Source organism: Eulemur rufifrons, chromosome 2 (genome assembly GCF_041146395.1).
Source record: "Eulemur rufifrons isolate Redbay chromosome 2, OSU_ERuf_1, whole genome shotgun sequence".
Classification (NCBI taxonomy): Eukaryota; Metazoa; Chordata; class Mammalia; order Primates; family Lemuridae; genus Eulemur; species Eulemur rufifrons.
Genome location: NC_090984.1, coordinates 85,665,307 through 85,684,482, shown reverse-complemented (window position 1 = coordinate 85,684,482; position 19,176 = coordinate 85,665,307). Strand labels below are relative to the sequence as shown.

General features: G+C 43.7%; 2 protein-coding genes across 2 annotated transcripts in view; one reads left to right on the top strand and one right to left on the bottom strand.

Moving 5' to 3' along the window:
• The window catches only part of ATG14 (autophagy related 14), a 33,534-nt gene extending 26,992 nt beyond the window's left edge, over positions 1–6,542 (top strand). Inside the window, exon 10 of the mRNA XM_069464971.1 lies at positions 6,110–6,542. Within this exon, the coding sequence (XP_069321072.1) occupies positions 6,110–6,416 (307 nt within the window). The 3' untranslated portion in view covers positions 6,417–6,542. The remainder of the gene's footprint in view (positions 1–6,109) is intronic.
• A 5,967-nt stretch (positions 6,543–12,509) lies between these two features.
• FBXO34 (F-box protein 34) overlaps positions 12,510–19,176 on the bottom strand; it is a 71,457-nt gene continuing 64,790 nt past the window's right edge. The window contains exon 2 of the mRNA XM_069464970.1: positions 12,510–15,713. Coding sequence (XP_069321071.1) covers positions 13,568–15,703 — 2,136 coding nt within the window. The 5' untranslated portion in view covers positions 15,704–15,713 and the 3' untranslated portion in view covers positions 12,510–13,567. The remainder of the gene's footprint in view (positions 15,714–19,176) is intronic.

Below are 19,176 nucleotides of genomic sequence, written 5' to 3'. Positions count from 1 at the left end.
GCTATGTTAATGTGGCTATGGAGGCCTAGTCAGGGAAATGATTTTTTAAAAGAAATAAGGTATATTTGTGTTGAGAACAAAGAAACAAAGTTGACGTTATTGTAGATGATATAATTATTGAACTGGATATCCAAGAAAACTAATTTATTAGAAATGATAGTTCATCACTTATGGAAAAAATGATAGTTCTGTCTGGTGACTAGATACAAGATGAAAATACAAAAGCAGCTTCTTTCTCTCATATGCCAATACCAACCAGTTAGAAAATGTAATGGAAAAAATCTTCCTTTTTATTAGAGCAACAAAAACTATAAATATATAGCAATAATCCTAATAAAATATATGTAAAACCTATATAAAGAAAATTATGAAGCTTCTTGAATGCACTATATGAGGAGTGGGACTGAATGAAAGAAGGCCCGAGGCAGTGAAGACCCTTACGGTTTTATAGGATGGGAAGGCTCCGTGCTGCAAAAATGCCACTTCTCCCAAAAGAAAAACTTATCCTATTTCATGGAGCCTTGACAAGCTGATTCCGTTCAGCTAGAAGCATAATCTGCAAGGAAATTTTTAAAAAAGAATAATGAGGGAAGGGATTGGTCCCTTTCAAAAACATAGTATGAAGGTAATTAAGGCAGGTGCCGTTAGCATGCAAATAGGTGGAGCAATCAGAGAAAGAGAGTAGTTCTGAAACAGACTCATGTATGTGTAGGAATGTAATAGGATAGGAGTGGCATTTTGAATCAGATAATAGCTCAATAGTGTTGGGCCAGTTAGGTATTCATGTAATGAGGGATGGGATTGGTCCCTTTCAAAAACGTAGTATGAAGGTAATTAAGACAGGTGCTGTTAGCATGCAAATAGGTGGAGCAATTAGAGGAAGAGAGTAGTTCTGAAACAGACTCATCTATGTCTAGGAATGTAATAGGATAGGGGTGGCATTTTGAATCAGATAATAGCTCAATAGTGTTGGGCCAGTTAGGTATTCATGTGGGGAAAAAGTTGGATTCATACCACATTTCACATATAAAAATTAATTCCAGATGATATAAAAGACCTTATTTGAAAAAAAAATAAAAACTATAAAATAACCTAGAGAAAGGACAATGTTTTATAATCATAGGGTGGGAAGGAAATTCCCAAGCAAGCCCCAAAACCCAAAAACCATAAAGAAAAGTAGTTACATATTTTGAAACCTTAAATGTCTCTGGAAAAAGATACCATAAACAAAGTTAAAAGACAAGCAGTAGATGGATTTTACAACCTCTGTAACTGCCAATAGGTTAAAATCTAGACTATTGAACAAAATTTTTCAAGTCAATAAAGGAAAGACCAACAACCTTGTGGAAAAATAGATAATTCAAACAGGCAGTTGGCACAAAGGATGAAAGTAGTATTCAAGTGAAAAAGTCTTCAGCCTCATTCACGAATAAAGCAAAACAGCTGGGCGTGGTAAAAGCCTGTAGTCCCAGCTACTCTGGAGGCTAAGGCAGGAGGGTCGCTTGGAGGCCAGGAGTTGGAGGCTACAGTGAGCTATTATCATGCCTGTGAATAGCCACTGCACTCCAGCCTGGGGAACAGAGCTAAACCCCATCTCTAAAAAAAAATAAATAAATAAAATAGAGGTCGGGCGAGGTGGCTCACACCTGTAATCCTAGCACTCTGGGAGGCTGAGGCGGGCGGGAGGGATCGCTTGAGGTCAGGAGTTCAAGACCAGCCTGAGCAAGAGTGAGACCCCATCTCTACTAAAAAAAAAAAAAAAATAGAAACAAATTAGCTGGACAACTAAAAATACATAGAAGAAATTAGCCGGGCATGGTGGCGCATACCTGTAGTCAGGTCTTCCATTACAGGGCTCTGCCCTACAGAAATACACACACAGCTAGGCTTCCGGTTGCATCCGAGTTTATGGCCAGAGCTTCAAAAGTCCCTTTGTCACACCTGCCTCCACCAGAATCTAAAGCTTAGAGATGATCATGAATGGAACCTGGGTGGGACTTCCTGTTTCCATTCAGACCAGCAGAACTGAGGATCCCATCCTGAAACCAAGATTAAACTTTTTCTGTGAAATAAATTCACACTTACAGAAAAATTACAAAAAATAAAAATAACACAAAGATCTGTATACCTTTTACCCAGATTCACCTATCAATATTTTATCCCATTTACTTATCATTTGTGCAGTCTGTGTGTGTGTGTGTGTGTCCATAAATGCGTGCGCGCGCACACACGCACACACACACACACACGTACATTTTTTCCCTGAACCCTGTGAGGGGAAGTTGCACACATTGTGTTTCTTGACCCCTAAATACTTTGGTGTGTATTTCCTAAAAATATTTTCTTAACTAGAGTACAATTATAACATCAGCAACTTAACACTGACACAGTACTTTAACCTACTGCCCATATTCACGTTTTGTCGGTGGACCTGACACTGAGCTTGAGCATTTTCCCTCCAGTACAGGACCCATTCTAGAGTCAGGTATTGCATTTAGTTGCTATGTTTCTTTAACCCTCTTTAAATCTGGAACATTTTCACAGCCTACTTTGTCTTTTACAATGTTAACATTTTTTTTTTTTTTTATTTAAAGCACAGGCCCCTCCTCTCCTTTTAGTAGAACTTTGATTTGGGGTTTCTGTGACGTTTCTTCACAATCACATGCAGGCTGTGCATTCTAGGCTGGAATAGCGCCTAAGTGAGGGTGTCCCCTGGACGGCACATCTGGAGGCACACGGTGTCCATCTGTCCCATACTGGGGATGTCACCTTGATCACCCAGTCAAGCTGCTGTCCAGTTTTCCTGCTGTCCAGTTGCTGCATTTTCCCTTCTTTGCAACTAGTAAACAGTCTGTGAGGGAGACACTTTCACACCATGCAGGTGCCTTCTTAATAGAATTTCCCCCTGGATTTAATATAGATTGATGATTCTTATCTGATCCAGTTTCTACCACGACAGTGTGCGTTAGCACATCAGTATCACCCAAAGTCCATGGTTTACATTAAGAGTTCACTCTTGGTGTTAATACATTCAGATAGTATTTTGAAATAAGATGTATTGTGAAGAGACTTTTATAAAGCCAGAAAGATCATTTTGCTGCCTTAATTGATAGAATAACTCCCTGCAGCATCATGAGAAAATGAGTATTCTGGCTTCAGGTTTTGAGTAAAGATGTTAATTATTCAGCTAAAGTAAAAATCAGAAAAATGACTTTATAATCGTTGTTCCCTGAAGACATTAAATGAAAAAGAATTCTTTCGCCGGTTAGTTGTGAGGGCCGTGCCTCTGGCTCAGGCGGGTGAGCCGGGTAGGTGGTAGCTCTCTAACCTCCAAGCGGTGGGTGGGAGGTGTCAAGTGGAGAAACATCCGGGCCTCTGCACAGGTTCTCCTCCTGCTCTTGGAGCTGCTCAGAAACGTAGGTTGCTCCCTAGGACCAAAGTGGCTCCAAACTGGCCACTTTAGCAATCATCCGTTTGTTCGCTTTTCATTGTAATACTCATTTGCGCACCTGCTGCATTGCCAAGTGCACTCTGAGCCCTGGGATTCTAAGTAGAGAACTGGAGTCCAGCGCAGCTTCCAGTGGGGAATGCTCTGCCTGGAGAAAGTATCGTTCCTCCTTATGTCACCCCTGCCAGGCTCCTGGGAAAACTGTTAAAGAGGGGATCTGGAAGGACCCCAAGGGTAGACAAAGCAGCATCAAAGAGGAAGGCAAAACAGGCCGAGCCCCCAGAGCTAGGAGGAAGGAAGGAAGCTGTGGTAGAAAGCTGACTGGGGCCAGAGAGGAAGCCTGGGGGAGACAGACACTTAATGGGGCAGTAAGTGCTGAGGCCCTTGGACCACACCGCTGAACAGGACAGGATCAGCCTCGTGTGTATTAAAGCAGGGAGCTAAGGTATTTTCATTGTTTGTGGCCATTTTTATAGGCAAATGCCATGGGAGAAAGAGGCAGCCCTCCAGCCAGATGAGGCAGGTGGGAGGTGACCTGGGCTAGGGTGACACGCTGAGAATGGAAAGGGGGCTTATTTGGTGATACTAGGTAGCCCAGTGACCCCAGACATGGAGTGTGAGCAGGAGGGAGGAGGACAGCAGTCCCAGCTGGCTTAAGCTTTGAGCCCCAGATACCTGAGAAGATGAGTGTGAGGGTTAGGGGTTGGCAGGCCAGAGGACATTTAGGAGTGGAGCTAGGAGGAGAGGCATCTGGAAAGATGGCTTTAGAGTAGAACTGCTTGCTAAGGGAAATAAAAAGGGAAGGGAGGAAAGCAATGAAGTGTAAGGAGAACCTTAAGGAGACAGAAAAGGGGTACTCGGCGCCAAGGTGCTGGCTGCAGTGGTCATTAGCTTGTCTGGCAGAGAAAGTTCCAAGAGGAGACAGGAAGATTGTGGGTGAGAACCCCCCAATTCTCCGTTCAGCCTTGCAGAATAATGACTTGTAGGCAGGGCGGGGGTCTAGTAAACTTGGGAGCCTCTGGTCTGAGGGCCTGTTTGAAAATATAAGTCGTTCACTGGAAACCCAGGGGAACACCCTGTAGCACATCTTCCAATTTAATTAATACTTGTAAAGCCCTAAAAACCATGCCTGGAACGTAAATGTTAGCTGTGATTGCTTTATTCCAGCTGGGAAGGATGAGGGCTACTTGCCCCTGGAAAAAATGAGTCAGATGGTGCAGCTCTGGTGAGGTGCCTTGGAGGCCAGCGCTAGCCTTTTATCATTCCGAAGGCTGTAAAGAATGCTGGACCGCCGGGCATGGTGGCTCACGCCTGTAATCCTAGCTCTCTGGGAGGCCGAGGCGGGCAGATCATTTGAGCTCAGGAGTTCGAGACCAGCCTGAGCAAGAGCGAGACCCCCGTCTCTACCAAAAAAAAAAAAAAAAAAAATAGAAATTAGCTGGACAACTAAAAATATATATATAAAGAAAAAATTAGCCGGGCATAGTGGCACATGCCTATAGTCCCAGCTACTTGGGAGGCTGAGGCAGTAGTAAGATTGCTTGAGCCCAGGAGTTTGAGGTTGCTGTGAGCTAGGTCGACACCATTGCACTCTAGCCTGGGCAACAGAATGAGACTCTGTCTCAAAAAGAAAAAAAAAAAAAAGTTGGACTATAGACTAAATTGGCAGGCTGTACGATTAGGGTATTGCTCATTTCTGTCTATTTTTGTTGACCTCTGCTGTTTTCCCCAGAGTATTTATCAGCAAAACCCTTACATGAATGGAGGCCCCATGTGCTTATCTTGGCAGCAGCAGGGATGGGGGTGCCGCGGCCCCACCCTGCAGTGGGCTGCAGGGCACGGGGCCTGAGGAGGACGCAGCCCGGCTCCCCTGAGGCGGAGCTGGGAGCATCTGACAGGGGACAGAGGAGCAGCAGCAAGGCCTCTGTGAGCTTTCATCTGACACAGTCCCCAGAGTGGTGTGAGGAGCTGCACAGAGGATGAGGCCTAAGGAAGGATTATTGGACCTGGCAGTGAGAGTGTCATGAGGGACTTTTGGGAAATAAAAATAGTTTTCCCCTGAAACACAGTGCAGAAATATATACTGTGGCAGATGAGTATATTCTAAACAGCTTTCTCATCCTATGCAATAAATGTGTCTGTAGAAAATTATGTCATGATATTTTATTTGAAATGTGTATGCAGGAGCCTGGTGTTAACAACAATCCAAGGGATCTTTGCGTATATGCATACAACCATATCATTTATCTTCCTTGAGTCCTACGAGTTTAATAATTTGGGGCTTCCATGAGGCAGGGAACATCTGTATAGTTTTCCTTTTAATACCGGGGAATCATACATTGGACCGCCTTGGACCAGCCATCTCGGTGTGTGAGGTTTCTTTTCCCTCCTCTCATCCCAGGTCTTCACAAAGTGAGTGAATTGAGGAAAAGCATGGTATCATGATGTTATTCATTACTTGGATGGAGGTTATTATTTGGGTAAAGAAAGTCTCAGTTGTAGATCAACAGCAAGTGCTGTACAGACCTAGGAAATGGTGTGTGCGTACGTGCCCCTCTGTCCCAGCAGGTAGAGGGTCTTGGGGAAGACAGCACAGGCATGTTGTCTCGGGTTGTGAGAATGGTGGTTGTCCTAAAGAGGTCCCCTACTGTCTGCACACAGGTCGGGACCCTTTGAAGTGCGAGCAGACCTTGAGGAGTCTATGGAGTTTGTGGATCCTGGAGTTGCCGGAGAATCAGATGAGAGTGGAGACGAGCACATAAGTGATGAGGAAACTGACCTGGGCACGGACTGGGAGAACCTGCCAAGCCCCCGATTCTGTGACATCCCTTCCCAGCCCGTGGAAGTCTCCCAGAGCCAGAGCAGCCAGGCCTCTCCACCCATCGCGAGCAGCAGTGCAGGTGGGATGATTTCCTCTGCAGCAGCCTCGGTGACCTCCTGGTTTAAAGCTTACACTGGACACCGTTAACAAGCATGGACCAAAACATGCCAGATTTGCATCAAGAAAGTTCTTTCACTACATTCTAGTAAACCATATCTGTTTAGTTAAGATAGTGCCTGGAACAAAAAGAAGTTAAACTGTTGTTTTGGTTTTTTTTTTTTTTTTTTTTAAGCAGGGTGATAAACATTTCTATTTGTCAAGTGGCCTGTGATAGTGATCGACATGCTTATGATAATTAATAGAACAGAGGGGTCAAAGGTCCTCCTACCCAGACCAGTGTTGGCAGAAGGAGGACCTGTGCATGTGGCCAGTCGTGTTGAGGTTCCTTCTGGTCCCAGGCCACAGGGCCCCCCATACACGGGTCAGTGTGTTGGTCCTTGTCATGCTGAGACTGTTCCTGACACTTGAAGTTTTAGAGGTTGATTGAATCACAAGAAGTGATTCATGATGATTAGGACTTAAAGATAAAAATTCTTTAACATGAGCTTGTTGTTCTGCCATTGTTTTTTGGACAGAGAACCAGCAGGCAATTAGAAATATCTTATTTCTTCACAATTTGGTCATCTTTAGTTTTTAGGGAAAGAATTTTGGTTTTGTTTGGGAGGGGTGGCCCTTTCTGGGGGAGGGAGTAGTTTAAAACATCTCATCTGTGCTGCCCTGTCGTAGTTCGTCAGACATTCCTGTTTTCCTTTCCTCCCCACACACCAAAGAAAACTAAGGTCTTTTTTTCTTTAGGACCACATCCATAAATGGAAGAAATCCTAGCTGCAATAATGTCCTAGAGATTTTTTAACTATTTTCTTGTATTCTGCGGGGAATTAATTGCTCATTCTTACCTAAGTTATTGAATTCCTACCATATACACTATGCATTTTGAAATTGAATTTATTTTCTCTGAGCGAAAGTCATCAAAGTCATTCCTTTATGTAAGCAAAAATGCCTACCTGGGCACAGGTGAAAAGCCACTTTAATTAAGTGGCCTCTAGTCATTCTTACAGTGTCCAGTTTCTTTCTGAGGGATTTAGTAGGTGGCAGGTGTTTACAGGGGAAACCACCATCCTGCTTGTTTTCTAGAGGACTTTGCTGCTCTGAGGAGACACGACCTTTGCTCAGAAATGCAGAGCTGATCCCTAAAGCTGACACTACTCTTCTCTATCCTGGGGAAAGCTCGGGTGTAAAGAATTTTCCCTCACCAAGAGATCATTTTCAGCTAATGTGTCTTGTCATTCTTAGTGACAATCTTACAAGAAAACTATAATGAGAGGGGCATTATGTACAAATATGTAAGTAGTTTTATTTTTAATAACTGCAAAAAATCTTATATAAAAACTAAAAAAAAGTCCTATGAGAAATTCCTAACAGGCTTTATTACCCTATCCTCTTGGTGTGATTAGCATGATAGCACCTCAGATAAATCATTCAGAGGTTTGCCATGCCCCAGCTGCTTTTCTCACGTAATTATTATAGTTGATATTTGCCTCCAAGTCCGAGGTGCTATGTAGCTTTTGCTATTGGTGGTATTTGGTGTTTGGTATAGTTTCGGGTAGAGTTGCAGAAGAGGAGAGTTTATTCCTATCCAGGAGTCCAAGTTCCCTGGGCTCGATAAATTTTCTGCTTAGGGAGGAAACAGGCTTTTCTCCTTGTGGGTTCTTATGCAGCTGGTACCTGCTTTAAATGCTCAGCTTCGTGATTGCTGGGCTTGCATTTTACCATCCAGTTCTGGAGTTCGTAGAGAGTGGATATGGTAGACTTGAACAAATACCAAATAAACTTAATCTCACGAGATAAGAGTTGTCTATGTACTTCAGAGCCTCAGAAGGAAGAGCTTAGTCTCAGAGTTGGAAGCTTGGGAGAAAGTAGAGAGTGGCTTCGGCTGAGAGATCCACGGTAGTCACGGCTTTCTCAAGTAAGCTTCTTATAAAACCCCGAATGTTAGATGAAGCTTAAGTATAGAATCCAGAGATCACAAACTCACATTTAGAGTAATTCAACAAAACTTACAAGGATGTGAGAAATTTAGGGATAAGGGTATATTTGTTGTTAATATCAACTAGAGGCACTTTATGTAGGGTTAGGTGATCAAACCCTTCTGCGGTTTAGAACATCAACATACTGGCTTACACTGCTGAAATATTTTGGGTTTCATTAATTTTGCACTGGATCCACCCTGTAAATATTCTTAAATATACATTTCAACCACTTTTTTCTACTCTTTTTGCTGCTCATTAAAATCTTTCATGCAGGTGCCAGAACCATATGTAAACAGCTTTTTAAAAAATTGAAGCTGGTATTTTTTTTTAAACAAAAAGCCATAGAACTTGGTCATGTTTTCCATTTTAAAATGATTTATTGAAAAAATGTAATACTAATAAAAACCCACAGGCACCAAGTAGGCTGCTTAAGATGGTCTGTTAAAGACATTTTTTTTTTTTGTAATGGAATATAAGTTTTGCACATCTGTAAGTTGAGGGGGGACGGTATGTCACTATATTGGGTACAGTGGACAGATTCCTTTAAGGACCCCTGTATCACTTGGGAAAGCATTCGGTGGCATGCTGTTCAAAGACTACAGTGTCTGAGAATCTCCTCGCAGTGTCACGTTGCAGGAGTTTCCCTTTGCTCTTGCAACTTCTAAACCATTTTGAGTCATTCAAATGTTTTCTAAACTTTTATTGTATTACTGCAATAAATCTTTTAACAGTACTTTGCTAATATGTATGTCTTTTTCAAATTCTGATTATTCACTTCTATTGCTACATTGAGAGTAGCAAGAATTAGATCTAACCCTGAGGTATTTTATACAAGTCATAGAATAATTTTTAAGAAATTTTCTTAAGAAAAAATGCCTGTTAATAGATTTTTTAAATTATAGATCATGGTGGTATTAATAATAGTGGTCGGTCTTTGGTAAGCAGGGAAACTGGTCACTTTTTCTAAGCATGTATTTTTCTTCGGTAGCCATCATACGAGGCATGTGACCTACAGTAACTTGGTTCCTTGCAGCAGACCTTGGGAAAGGAGTGTGCCTCTAAGATGCCCCTGTGGAAACTGCCCAGACTTTGCGACAAGAGACAAAGGGTAATGTTAGAGGGGACCTCTCAAGCTCAGGGAAAGAGTAGATTTGGAAAATCGCTTCCCCCATGCATCTTCCTCCCTCCACCCACATGACTAATCTCGCCCAGTGCCCAGTAGTCTGTACCTTTCAGGTTGGATGACTGTAGAGAGGGGCCACCTGTAGGTAGAGGGGGTACCGAGAGTGACTGCAGTGGAAGAGCCAGACCAGCTAGGAGAAATGCCGAGGAGCTATTGCCACGGCCACGGCCTCGCTACCCCTTTACCTGGAGTAGAAGGCCAGACTTAAACTGACCTGGTTTGAATAAATGGAGGTTAGCCAAGGGTGCACAACCACAATGTTTGCTCTTCCCTTGAGGTTGTGCAAACGTTAGCTGTGGCCACAAACTTTGGAATGGGGCATGCATGTCAGTTGAGGAGACAGCACGTTTCCCACACAGGTACTTTCACCAAATCACAAAGATTGCAACACGAGCTTATTTGAACTCAAACGAAAAACAAGGATAGAAACGATTAGATGCCCCAAGTGCCAGCCAGATGCTACACGGTAGAGAATGCATTCAAACATGACATGCAGCTAGATACCATCCGCCCTTATCATTGGTGCGGTCAGTGGTGTACAGAAGGGTTTGGTACAGACTGCCTTTATGTTTCTGAAGCAAGCAGTGAATAAAGGAGGGTGAATAGCCAGTCTGAGTGAAGAAGGAATGAATGGTGGCTATCAAAAGTGTGGAAAACATCTGGGAATACTCACATAAAAAGTGTCCAAGGCTGATCCAAAAACATTGGCAGAGAGGCATTTGACAAGTCCATTACAGGGGATGATTGGACAAAGCCCAGGAAAGGAACCCTTAGGTCCATGCTGTAACCTGCAGCCTGCTGCCAGGGGAGCTACTGTTAACAGCAGAGCCTAGATTATACCAAATGCACGACGAGCTTCCCTAGCCAAGAATGCTCCCATGGGACCAGCCATGGCCGGAGGAAAAGATCCTCCAAGACCCCTTTTATCCTTGCTTCGGGTTTCTCATACTAGATAGAAAATTACAGTATGGCCCAGAACAGTCAGAACCTGCCAGAACCCCTCACATTAAGATGGTCACTAGGGAGGAATGCAAACATCTTATGGATCGTGTACTGGGTGTGAGGTACTGAGGGTGGTGGCATAACAAGATGCCGTCTGGAGTTGGAGTGCAGTGGACAAGAGAGCCCCATATACTGTTGTCCCTTGGTATCCAGGGTGGACAAGAGAGCCCCATATACTGTTGTCCCTTGGTATCCAGGGCCCTGGAGCTTCCAGGGCCTCCCTAGAATGCTAAAATCCACAGATGTTCATTTTGTATCACCTGATTAAAAAAAAAAATGGTGTATGTGCATACAACCTATGCACATCCTCTGTATACTTTTTAAATCATCTCTAGATTACTTGTAATACCTCACGCAATGTAAATGCCATGTGATTATGCTGTATTATTTAGGAAATAATGACAAGGAAAAAAGTCTACATGTTCAGTAGAGATGCAGTTTTTTCCAAGTATTCTCAATCCACGGGTGGTTGAACCCAGAACTCACAGGTGCGGAGGGTCAACTGTACAGTGACAGGGAAGAGGGATGTGCGGTGGCAGATGTGCACAGGTGCTGAGAGGCACCAGCCAGAAAAGGTGAGTGGAGACACGGGGTGGGTTTCCAAAGGAGGTGCTGCCAAAGTACAGAGCCATCAGTGTGCTTAGACAGAGTCTGTGGCAAATTTTGAATGGTCCTTTCAGAACGTGGCCGTTTTAACCCAGAGTCATTTTGACAGAGCCTAAAAAAGCAAATTTTAATCTTGGCCCTTTTTTTCACTTCCAGCTCAATCCTTTAACCCCACAGCAGTGCAGGGGGCGGGCAGTGCCACACTGGTGCAGGGAATTAACAACTGGGCTGCTTTCACCAGCTTGGCACTAGGGGGCCCTGAAGCACAGCATCTTCCTTCTAAGGGAAAGCCACACTTGTCTGGAAGTGAAAACCAGGGAAGGGGGGGGTGCCCTCCGAAGCCACCTGCTAAAATCCTGTCACTCATGCAGATGGCACTGGGAACCAGGTCCTGCTGCATAGTTCAAAACAGGTCGTCGGTGATTTCTGAGGGCCTAAGCACTGCATGCCAAGTGGGGCTGGGGCATTCTTGCTGTGCCCTCTGCTCTTGGTCACTCTAACCCCTCACACAGTCACAGCTTTGTGTCCCCGCATGAAAACCAGGTCAGGAGTGGCTGACTCGTGAAAACCAACCAAAGAGTTGTTTACTTGTGTCCGTGCCGGGCAAACGCTGAACCACAGCTGATAACAATGATAGCTAACATTGGGCACTTACACACCAAGCTGTAGTCAAAAGTCCTTTATGTGCATTGTCTCCTTTAATCCTAAATTATGAATCACAACAAACCTATTAGGAAGGCCTCCAGGACTTAAAAGCATTTTCCAACATGCCTCAGCTGGGGTGAGTCATGAGGAAAACTCTCTTGAAAGAAAAGCAAGCTATTCCCAGCCTCTTCTTGTGGTCCTGTGTCACAGACAAATCCGATGAGCCTGCAAGCTCCAGCCTAGCATGTCACCTAGCATAGGACCTCCCACTAGAACATTTACCATCTGTTCGCCACAAGCCTGGAGCTTACGCTGGTCGCAGGGTTTTTGGTGGGTGCTTAATTTCAAGCCAACCTAGTTTTTAGGTCCCCCCATCACAGTAGCTTTCTGTGGCCCCAAACCTTCCAGCCCACCCACCAAGCATTATGTGAAGAGGTATCTTTAATGACTTCTAAATGATTGATTATGCCTGGACAAGTTGTAAAATATCCTAGATAACACCTCACACCAAACAGGAAATACAGGGGGTGGTGGGCAGACAACTCAAAGTAAGTGTTGAAGGAGATGTGGTCTCTTTTCTGTGGCAGAAAACATTTTATCTCCTCCACTCCAACAATTCAAAAAGTTTTTTAAACTCTTACGCCTCAATTCACAAGAACCTCTTTCAATACTGTATCACAAAAGGAGGAAAAAGTCTTTGTAAAACTCAGGTCTCATTTAAGATGCATGTTTTTATTGAAGTTTAAAAAAAAATTGTAACCAGACAGGATAAAATAGACAAGAATGTTATAATCTGACTATATAATATTCTCTCAATCTTGGCGGATCACTAAAATATAACAAAAGATTGTTCTCTATGCTAATTTTCAGGTTGTCCAGTTAAACCATTATTTGGTATCCTTTGAACAGGTTAGCCTTTTAACTATTTAGAGTTTCTTCTCAGAAACATTCATATATTATACAGGAAACATTCATAGTTTATTTGGGAAACATTCATATTTTATACAGGATATACAAATTTGATACTAGACAATCAAAAACACTCAATTATAGCCGCAACACTATCCTAGCTGCATTGTGGTGATTAAGTTGTTCAGCCAGCTGTCCATTATATACAACTGGATTTTAATCATGTTATTTACAGAGGGGCCAAAGCACTCACTTAAAGGTAAAGGCGTTCAGGGTTAATGTGCACTTTCATAGCCCTGTGAAAACACCACCATTATATACACTGTAAACACCACAGGGCATGAAATCCATCTCCAACCACAAACATCAATCTCACAGGATCGAGCATACAAGGTCTAAGGTAAGGTGCCTGACTTTTCCTTTTTAAGAAATACCTTTCATCCGAGAGTCCTGCTATTCTTTTCATAGGACACTATTCACTTATTTCAAATACGGTGCCAGTGCACAAAACATTTCTAGAACCTCTTTCTGAGGACAGCCTGCAGAGTCTGCAGTGAACTCTTCTGAACGTCCTTGATGGCGGCAAGTCTTCATCCTCAGGATGCATTTGGTTTAGGAAAACAGCCGAGTGAATCAAACTGGGATACTACCCTGGATCCAATGTGAGATGCCACTATAAAACAATGAGACCAATTTTCCTGTACAGCTCGTAAATTAAGAGTTTAAAAAATGCCTGAGCAATGGCGGTCCTGATGGAGCAAGTACAGATTCTCCTAGAGTGATAACTCTCAAGAGGCAACACTCACTTGAATGGTATTTTGTGGCTTTAAAAATGGGTCCTTTTGTTGGCTCTCACATGGACTTTAGTATTCCTCTTCAGTTTCAGTCCCTTTAGCTTTCTTATGGATTGCCCGATTAAAGCTGTGGAAGGCAGGAACCCAGTGATTGTCGTGAAGCCCCAGCTGGCAGCCAGGGAAGCCTTTCTGAGACCGATGGCAGCACATCCAATACCCTGGCCCATACGGCAATGCCTGGCAATAGGGCTTGGGGTGCCACCGGCACAGGGACACATCCCCTTTCACATATTTTTTCTTGCACTGCTTGCAAGGATCCTCTCTATAGCGTGGATCTCGAACCCAGCGAGAATCTGCTGGCCTGATATTGTAGTATTCAATAATAAACTTGAAATAGCAGCAGGTACATTTAAGAGCCACTAAACTCTTAGTGGGAAGTAGCCTGAAGATTTTTACCATAATGTGGTGGGGCAGAAAAACCATGTACTGCTGAGGCTCCAAAAGCTGCTGGATTTTAAACCTGGTCTCCAGAAAATCATGAGACACCTGCTTCTTCCAACTGGATGCCTCAAGCACTGGTAATGTACTTTCCAGGGAAGTAGCTGGTGCTACAAACGGCTCAGCGGAAGCAATTTTCTCCCCAGATGCGCTGTCACCCTGAGCAGCAGCATCGCACCGGCTGGGCTCTGAGGACTCCTGTGTTGTGCTTTCATTCAGCTGAGAACAGTCTAATGGGTGCTGACCAGGTGGCAAAAAAAACAACATCCCTGGAAGTGGGTCTTCACAGGAGTTTAAATTAGAAGGCTGGTCTTTCTCCACCTTGGACACAGTGATACTAATGCACAAAGATACTTTTCTTCTCTGATCAGGATTGTGGCCAGTAAGTGGCACAAGCTCTCTACTCATACCATCAACAGCATCTGCGGGCAATTCAGTGGCTTGGGGACAGGTGTGAGAAGAAAAAGGTAACCTAACAAGGTCATCTGTCATTTCCACATCATACCTATTGCTATTTTTCATGGCAGTTTGCGGACCTGGCTCTAATTCTGCATCGTCCATGTGGAAATTCACACCTGCTGGCAATGAGAGACAGCCCTGAGAAGCACCATCCCAGGCCTTGTCCCCTTTAGGAGAATTGTCAGTTTTTGAGGGGACACAGGCTACAGCTACAGACCCCACAGGATTCACCTGAGCGTCAGGTGCCTCCACAGCGCCTTTTTTTGTTTTGCCCTCATCAGCCTGAGTGCTATTTGCAAGCAGCACCCTGCCCACATTTCGACGGAAGCTGTTATTCCTCGAGAGGCTCCCAGGCTCACGCTGGCTCTGCCGCTTCAGGCACTCGGACTCCAGCCTGGCTACCATGTCGAGGACACGGACTGGTTCGCTCTGTGCTTCACCAGCTTCAGGATTTCCCCTTTCTATGGGTTCTTCACATGCTCCTGGGGCAGAGAAGTGCTCAGAGGCTGGGGGCACTCCTCGGGATTGGCCAGAAAACCTCACAACAGCAGATGAGTTTGTGCAGTTTTTCGCACAACTAGCTAGCAGAGCACTAGCTCTTTGCTCAAGGAAGGCAACCATCTGTATAACTGACAGGGGCCTCCCAGCATAGACTCCATCTCCACTGTCACTCACATAGTGCACAGAACAGTGCTCGATGCCACACGCAAAAGGCTCAGGTTGGTAGCACCTGCTGTTGATTTCTCTCATCCTTTCTAACTGTATCTTGGCTTTTTTAAGATCCCCTGATTTTTTCCTTCTTTTAGTAACTCTCCCATCAATATCCCAGGAGCTTTTTATTTTCATAGATCCTATCCTATTGGTACACTGGTGGGCTGCAAAGAATGCAATTTTCTCCTTGGTGTTTCCAGGTTTCACGACAGCCCAGATATCAAGCGGTCCTTCTTCTTCGCCCTGGTGGATTGTTGCAGATGGTGCATTCTTTTTGGTTTTAACATTCAAGCTGCTCTCTGCAGGACTCTTCCCACTCATACTGCACAGCACATTTGGAGAAAGGATCCCAAAAGGCTTTTCAGATGATGCTTTACCAAGAGAGACTGAAGGAAAGACACTTGGTTTTATGTAGCTAGCTCTGCATTCTTCATCACTTACAGCCTTTTGGTGGCTCACAGGAGTTCTCAGTGTTTCCCTGCTGACTTCCAGAGGGCACTCTTTCTTCTGGAATTTCCAATATGGCTTTAGGTGCATAACAGAGGCCCTACAGGAAAGAAATATACATTTGATTAAGAAACCAATTTTGTTTTTAGAAAAGTTTTTTTAACACTATTTCTTTCTAGGTTATCACAACTAGCATTTTATTAGCTGCAAAAATGCCCATCAAAATGATTGTACTGCTTCCTAAACTATTCCCATACTGCTCAATATTTAGATGTTTACAATCTTTCACTTGTTTACTTATGTACTTTGCCCATCTATTAGTCTTGATTTTCTAAATCATCGATTTGCATAAACATTTAACTGTCAAATTTCCTGGTGCTATCTTAAATACAGAATGTATAATCCTTACTAATTCTAAAACCACTTAGAACTAGCTCAGAAGAATAGTGCCTTGTTTTGTTCCCTGGCCCGGGGTGACGATTGGAGCCATTTCAGAAATGAGACAAAAAGATGATTAAGTAACGGAGACCTGTGTTCTAGTCCCTGCCATATCATTTCACCTTGAGCAAGTCACTTCCTTTCTGGGTGTGAGTTGAAATCTTAACTGAGTGGTTGAAATACTAGATAGACAATGATTATCTAATGGTAGTCATTAGATTATTAACAATTTACATAAAATAGCACGCTGCTACCCACAAAATCCTGGTTTGAAGAAAGTGTTTTCCAGGGATGCCTGATCTCCCACAAAATAAATCTACAGACCAAAATAAAGAGCTGCGGTCACAGGTCGGTGGGAGTGAGGCAACGGCATCTACTGGTCTAAGCCTGTTCAGTTCCACCTACTCTCACTCACGGGACAGCAGTCTAAGACACATCTTAGGCAACTCGCCATGTTCCCCCCTCTCATTTGCCCCACAACCTCTACTGAGTGCCGACAATATAGAAGCCTCCATGGGAACTGCTCAGATGTCCATTGTAATCAGGAATGCATGTGATCATCTGCAACAAGTTTACTTTTCACTTCAACTTTTAATTCCTAGAGTCCAGTCTCAGCTAAAAGAAAAAATATGAGTGTCTTCTAGCCAGGTAAAAGAAAATCTCACATTTAAGGCACACAAGTTGTCTTTTAAATGATACTCTTGAAATGTATCTCATCAGGATCTTTCTGATCTTTGGCAATTTATATCCTAACCATCTGTACAAATCTTCCCCCTTTCTGCACTGTAGCATTCTTAATAGCTTTCTATCATTATATTCTATAATTCAGTCTTATAGAGCCACCCAGAATTCCTCAAGAACAAGATAACATAAATGAATAAGAGGCACATCTAGGCCGGGCGCGGTGGCTCACGCCTGTAATCCTAGCACTCTGGGAGGCCGAGGCGGGTGGATTGCTCAAGGTCAGGAGTTCGAGACCAGCCTGAGCGAGACCCCGTCTCTACTAAAAATAGAAAGACATTATATGGACAACTAAAAATCTATATAGAAAAAATTAGCCGGGCATAGTGGCGCATGCCTGTAGTCCCAGCTACTCGGGAGGCTGAGGCAGTAGGATCGCTTAAGCCCAGGAGTCTGAGGTTGCTGTGAGCTAAGCTGACGCCACGGCACTCACTCTAGCCTGGGCAACAGAGTGAGACTCTGTCTCAACAAAAAAAAAAAAAAAAAAAAAAAAAAGGAGGCACATCTAGTGCTGTCTCTCTGTGCCAACAATTTTCTGGGTTTTCATAACCCTTCAACCCCTCTCCTAAATGAAATGAAAGAAATGGAGGTTAAGAAAAATAAATTCTAACATAATGATCTCATTACAGAGTATGCATAAATTTAATTTAAACTTTAGCAATGTATGTGCTGTTTTGCACTGCACAGTATGTTCTTTTCAACTTCCTCCCCCACACATTATTTTAGGTGCTATTATTGATAGACAGGGACATTAAGAAAAAACTAATGTAATTTAGGGAAGGCTTTTATTTGCATTTAAGCTGTAAAGTAAGCTCAACTGACACATTACTTGTATGTAAAGTGTTAGCAAGATTAAACAGGAGATGATCCCAGGGAATAGAAGTGAGGGAAGGAAAAAAGCCAAATAAGGATACATAATCAAAGTGATCTCTGGGAAGTGGGGACAATTCCATGGGACCCTTGAGGGAAGTAGAACATGAATCCTTCACTGATGGAAGCTTGCCTAGGGATAATCTCTCCCCTTCCCTTGCAGGGTTTGAAAGCCCTGAGGCAGAAAGTGGGAAGGTGCTGGCCAGACTCAGAGAAACTGCAAAAATCTTTTCTTTTTTTTTTGGAGACAGAGTCTCGCTCTATTGCCCAGGCTAGAGTGTCATGGCATCAGCCTAGCTAACAGCAACCTCAAACTCCTGGGCTCAAGCGATCCTCCTGCCTCAGCCTCCCAAGTAGCTAATTTTTTCTATTTTTAGTAGAAACGGGGTCTCGCCCTTCTTGCCCAGGCTGGTCTTGAGCTCCCGAGTTCAAGCAATCTTCCTGCCTCGGCCTCCCAGAGTGCTAGGATTATAGACATGAGCCCTTGTGCCCGGCCCAAAAACCTTGAGTTCTGGTTGAAATCAGTGGTAGACTGAGAACATGATGCAGGGAACCAGGGACATCTGCTGCAAAAATCCATGAAATTAAAACTTTAAACCTCCAACAGATCACACCAGGTGCTGGCACTTTCCCCATCCCCAACAAACCCCCCACACAAAGACAGGCATGGGTAAAGCTCCAGCTAGGTTTCCATGGTTGCCATCCTCTGCATCACAATTATAGTTTGAGAGTTTGCTATAATAAAGTCCTGCTCGCTTGCAATGAAATAAAATGGAGGTTTATTAGCACCTACACATCTTAGACTCTCAGAAGGGTCCCTGTTAAGATCCCTGGGTCCACTGAATCAGAATTCTGGGATTGGGCCCAGAATCTCTTATTAACTTTAGATTGGAGTTTGAAGGGACTTTACAGATCATGTGTTAGATCCAATCAATATAAGAGTGTCAGTGGGGCTCTGGATTTGGGCTGGGGTACTATTAATAGGCTACTAACAGGGGCAAGGCGGTAATGCTTGACCAAAAACCAGGCAGAAAGTCCACACTCAAGTACCTATTCTAAGGGGAAAAAACAGACCCATTTTCTCCCACATCCAATCACCAGGTCACTAAACTGTGCCCTCCTCTGCATCCCTAGCACAACTGTTCCAGTCATCTCTGCTACACTGATGTTAGCTGCAGGAAAGCCTACCTTCTGTCAGTGCAAGGTGCTGGAGCCCACTCCAGCCAACCTATCAGCTTTACCCTATCATACTTCACACTTGGAAGACTTATTCACAGAACCATGACCACAAGACCAGGTAGGGAAGTCAAATCATATCAGTAAGATTTTTTAAGACAGCCAGGACCGCAAAACTAACTTAACAGCCTCAAATTTTTTCCTACCAACCTCTACCCTAAAAATGTGCATTTCCTTCTACCCATTTATCATCATAAGTTTCCTAACCACTCTGGGCTGGATACTACTGATGCGATTATGAAAAAAACATAGTTGCTGCCCTTACGGAGACAGAAAAG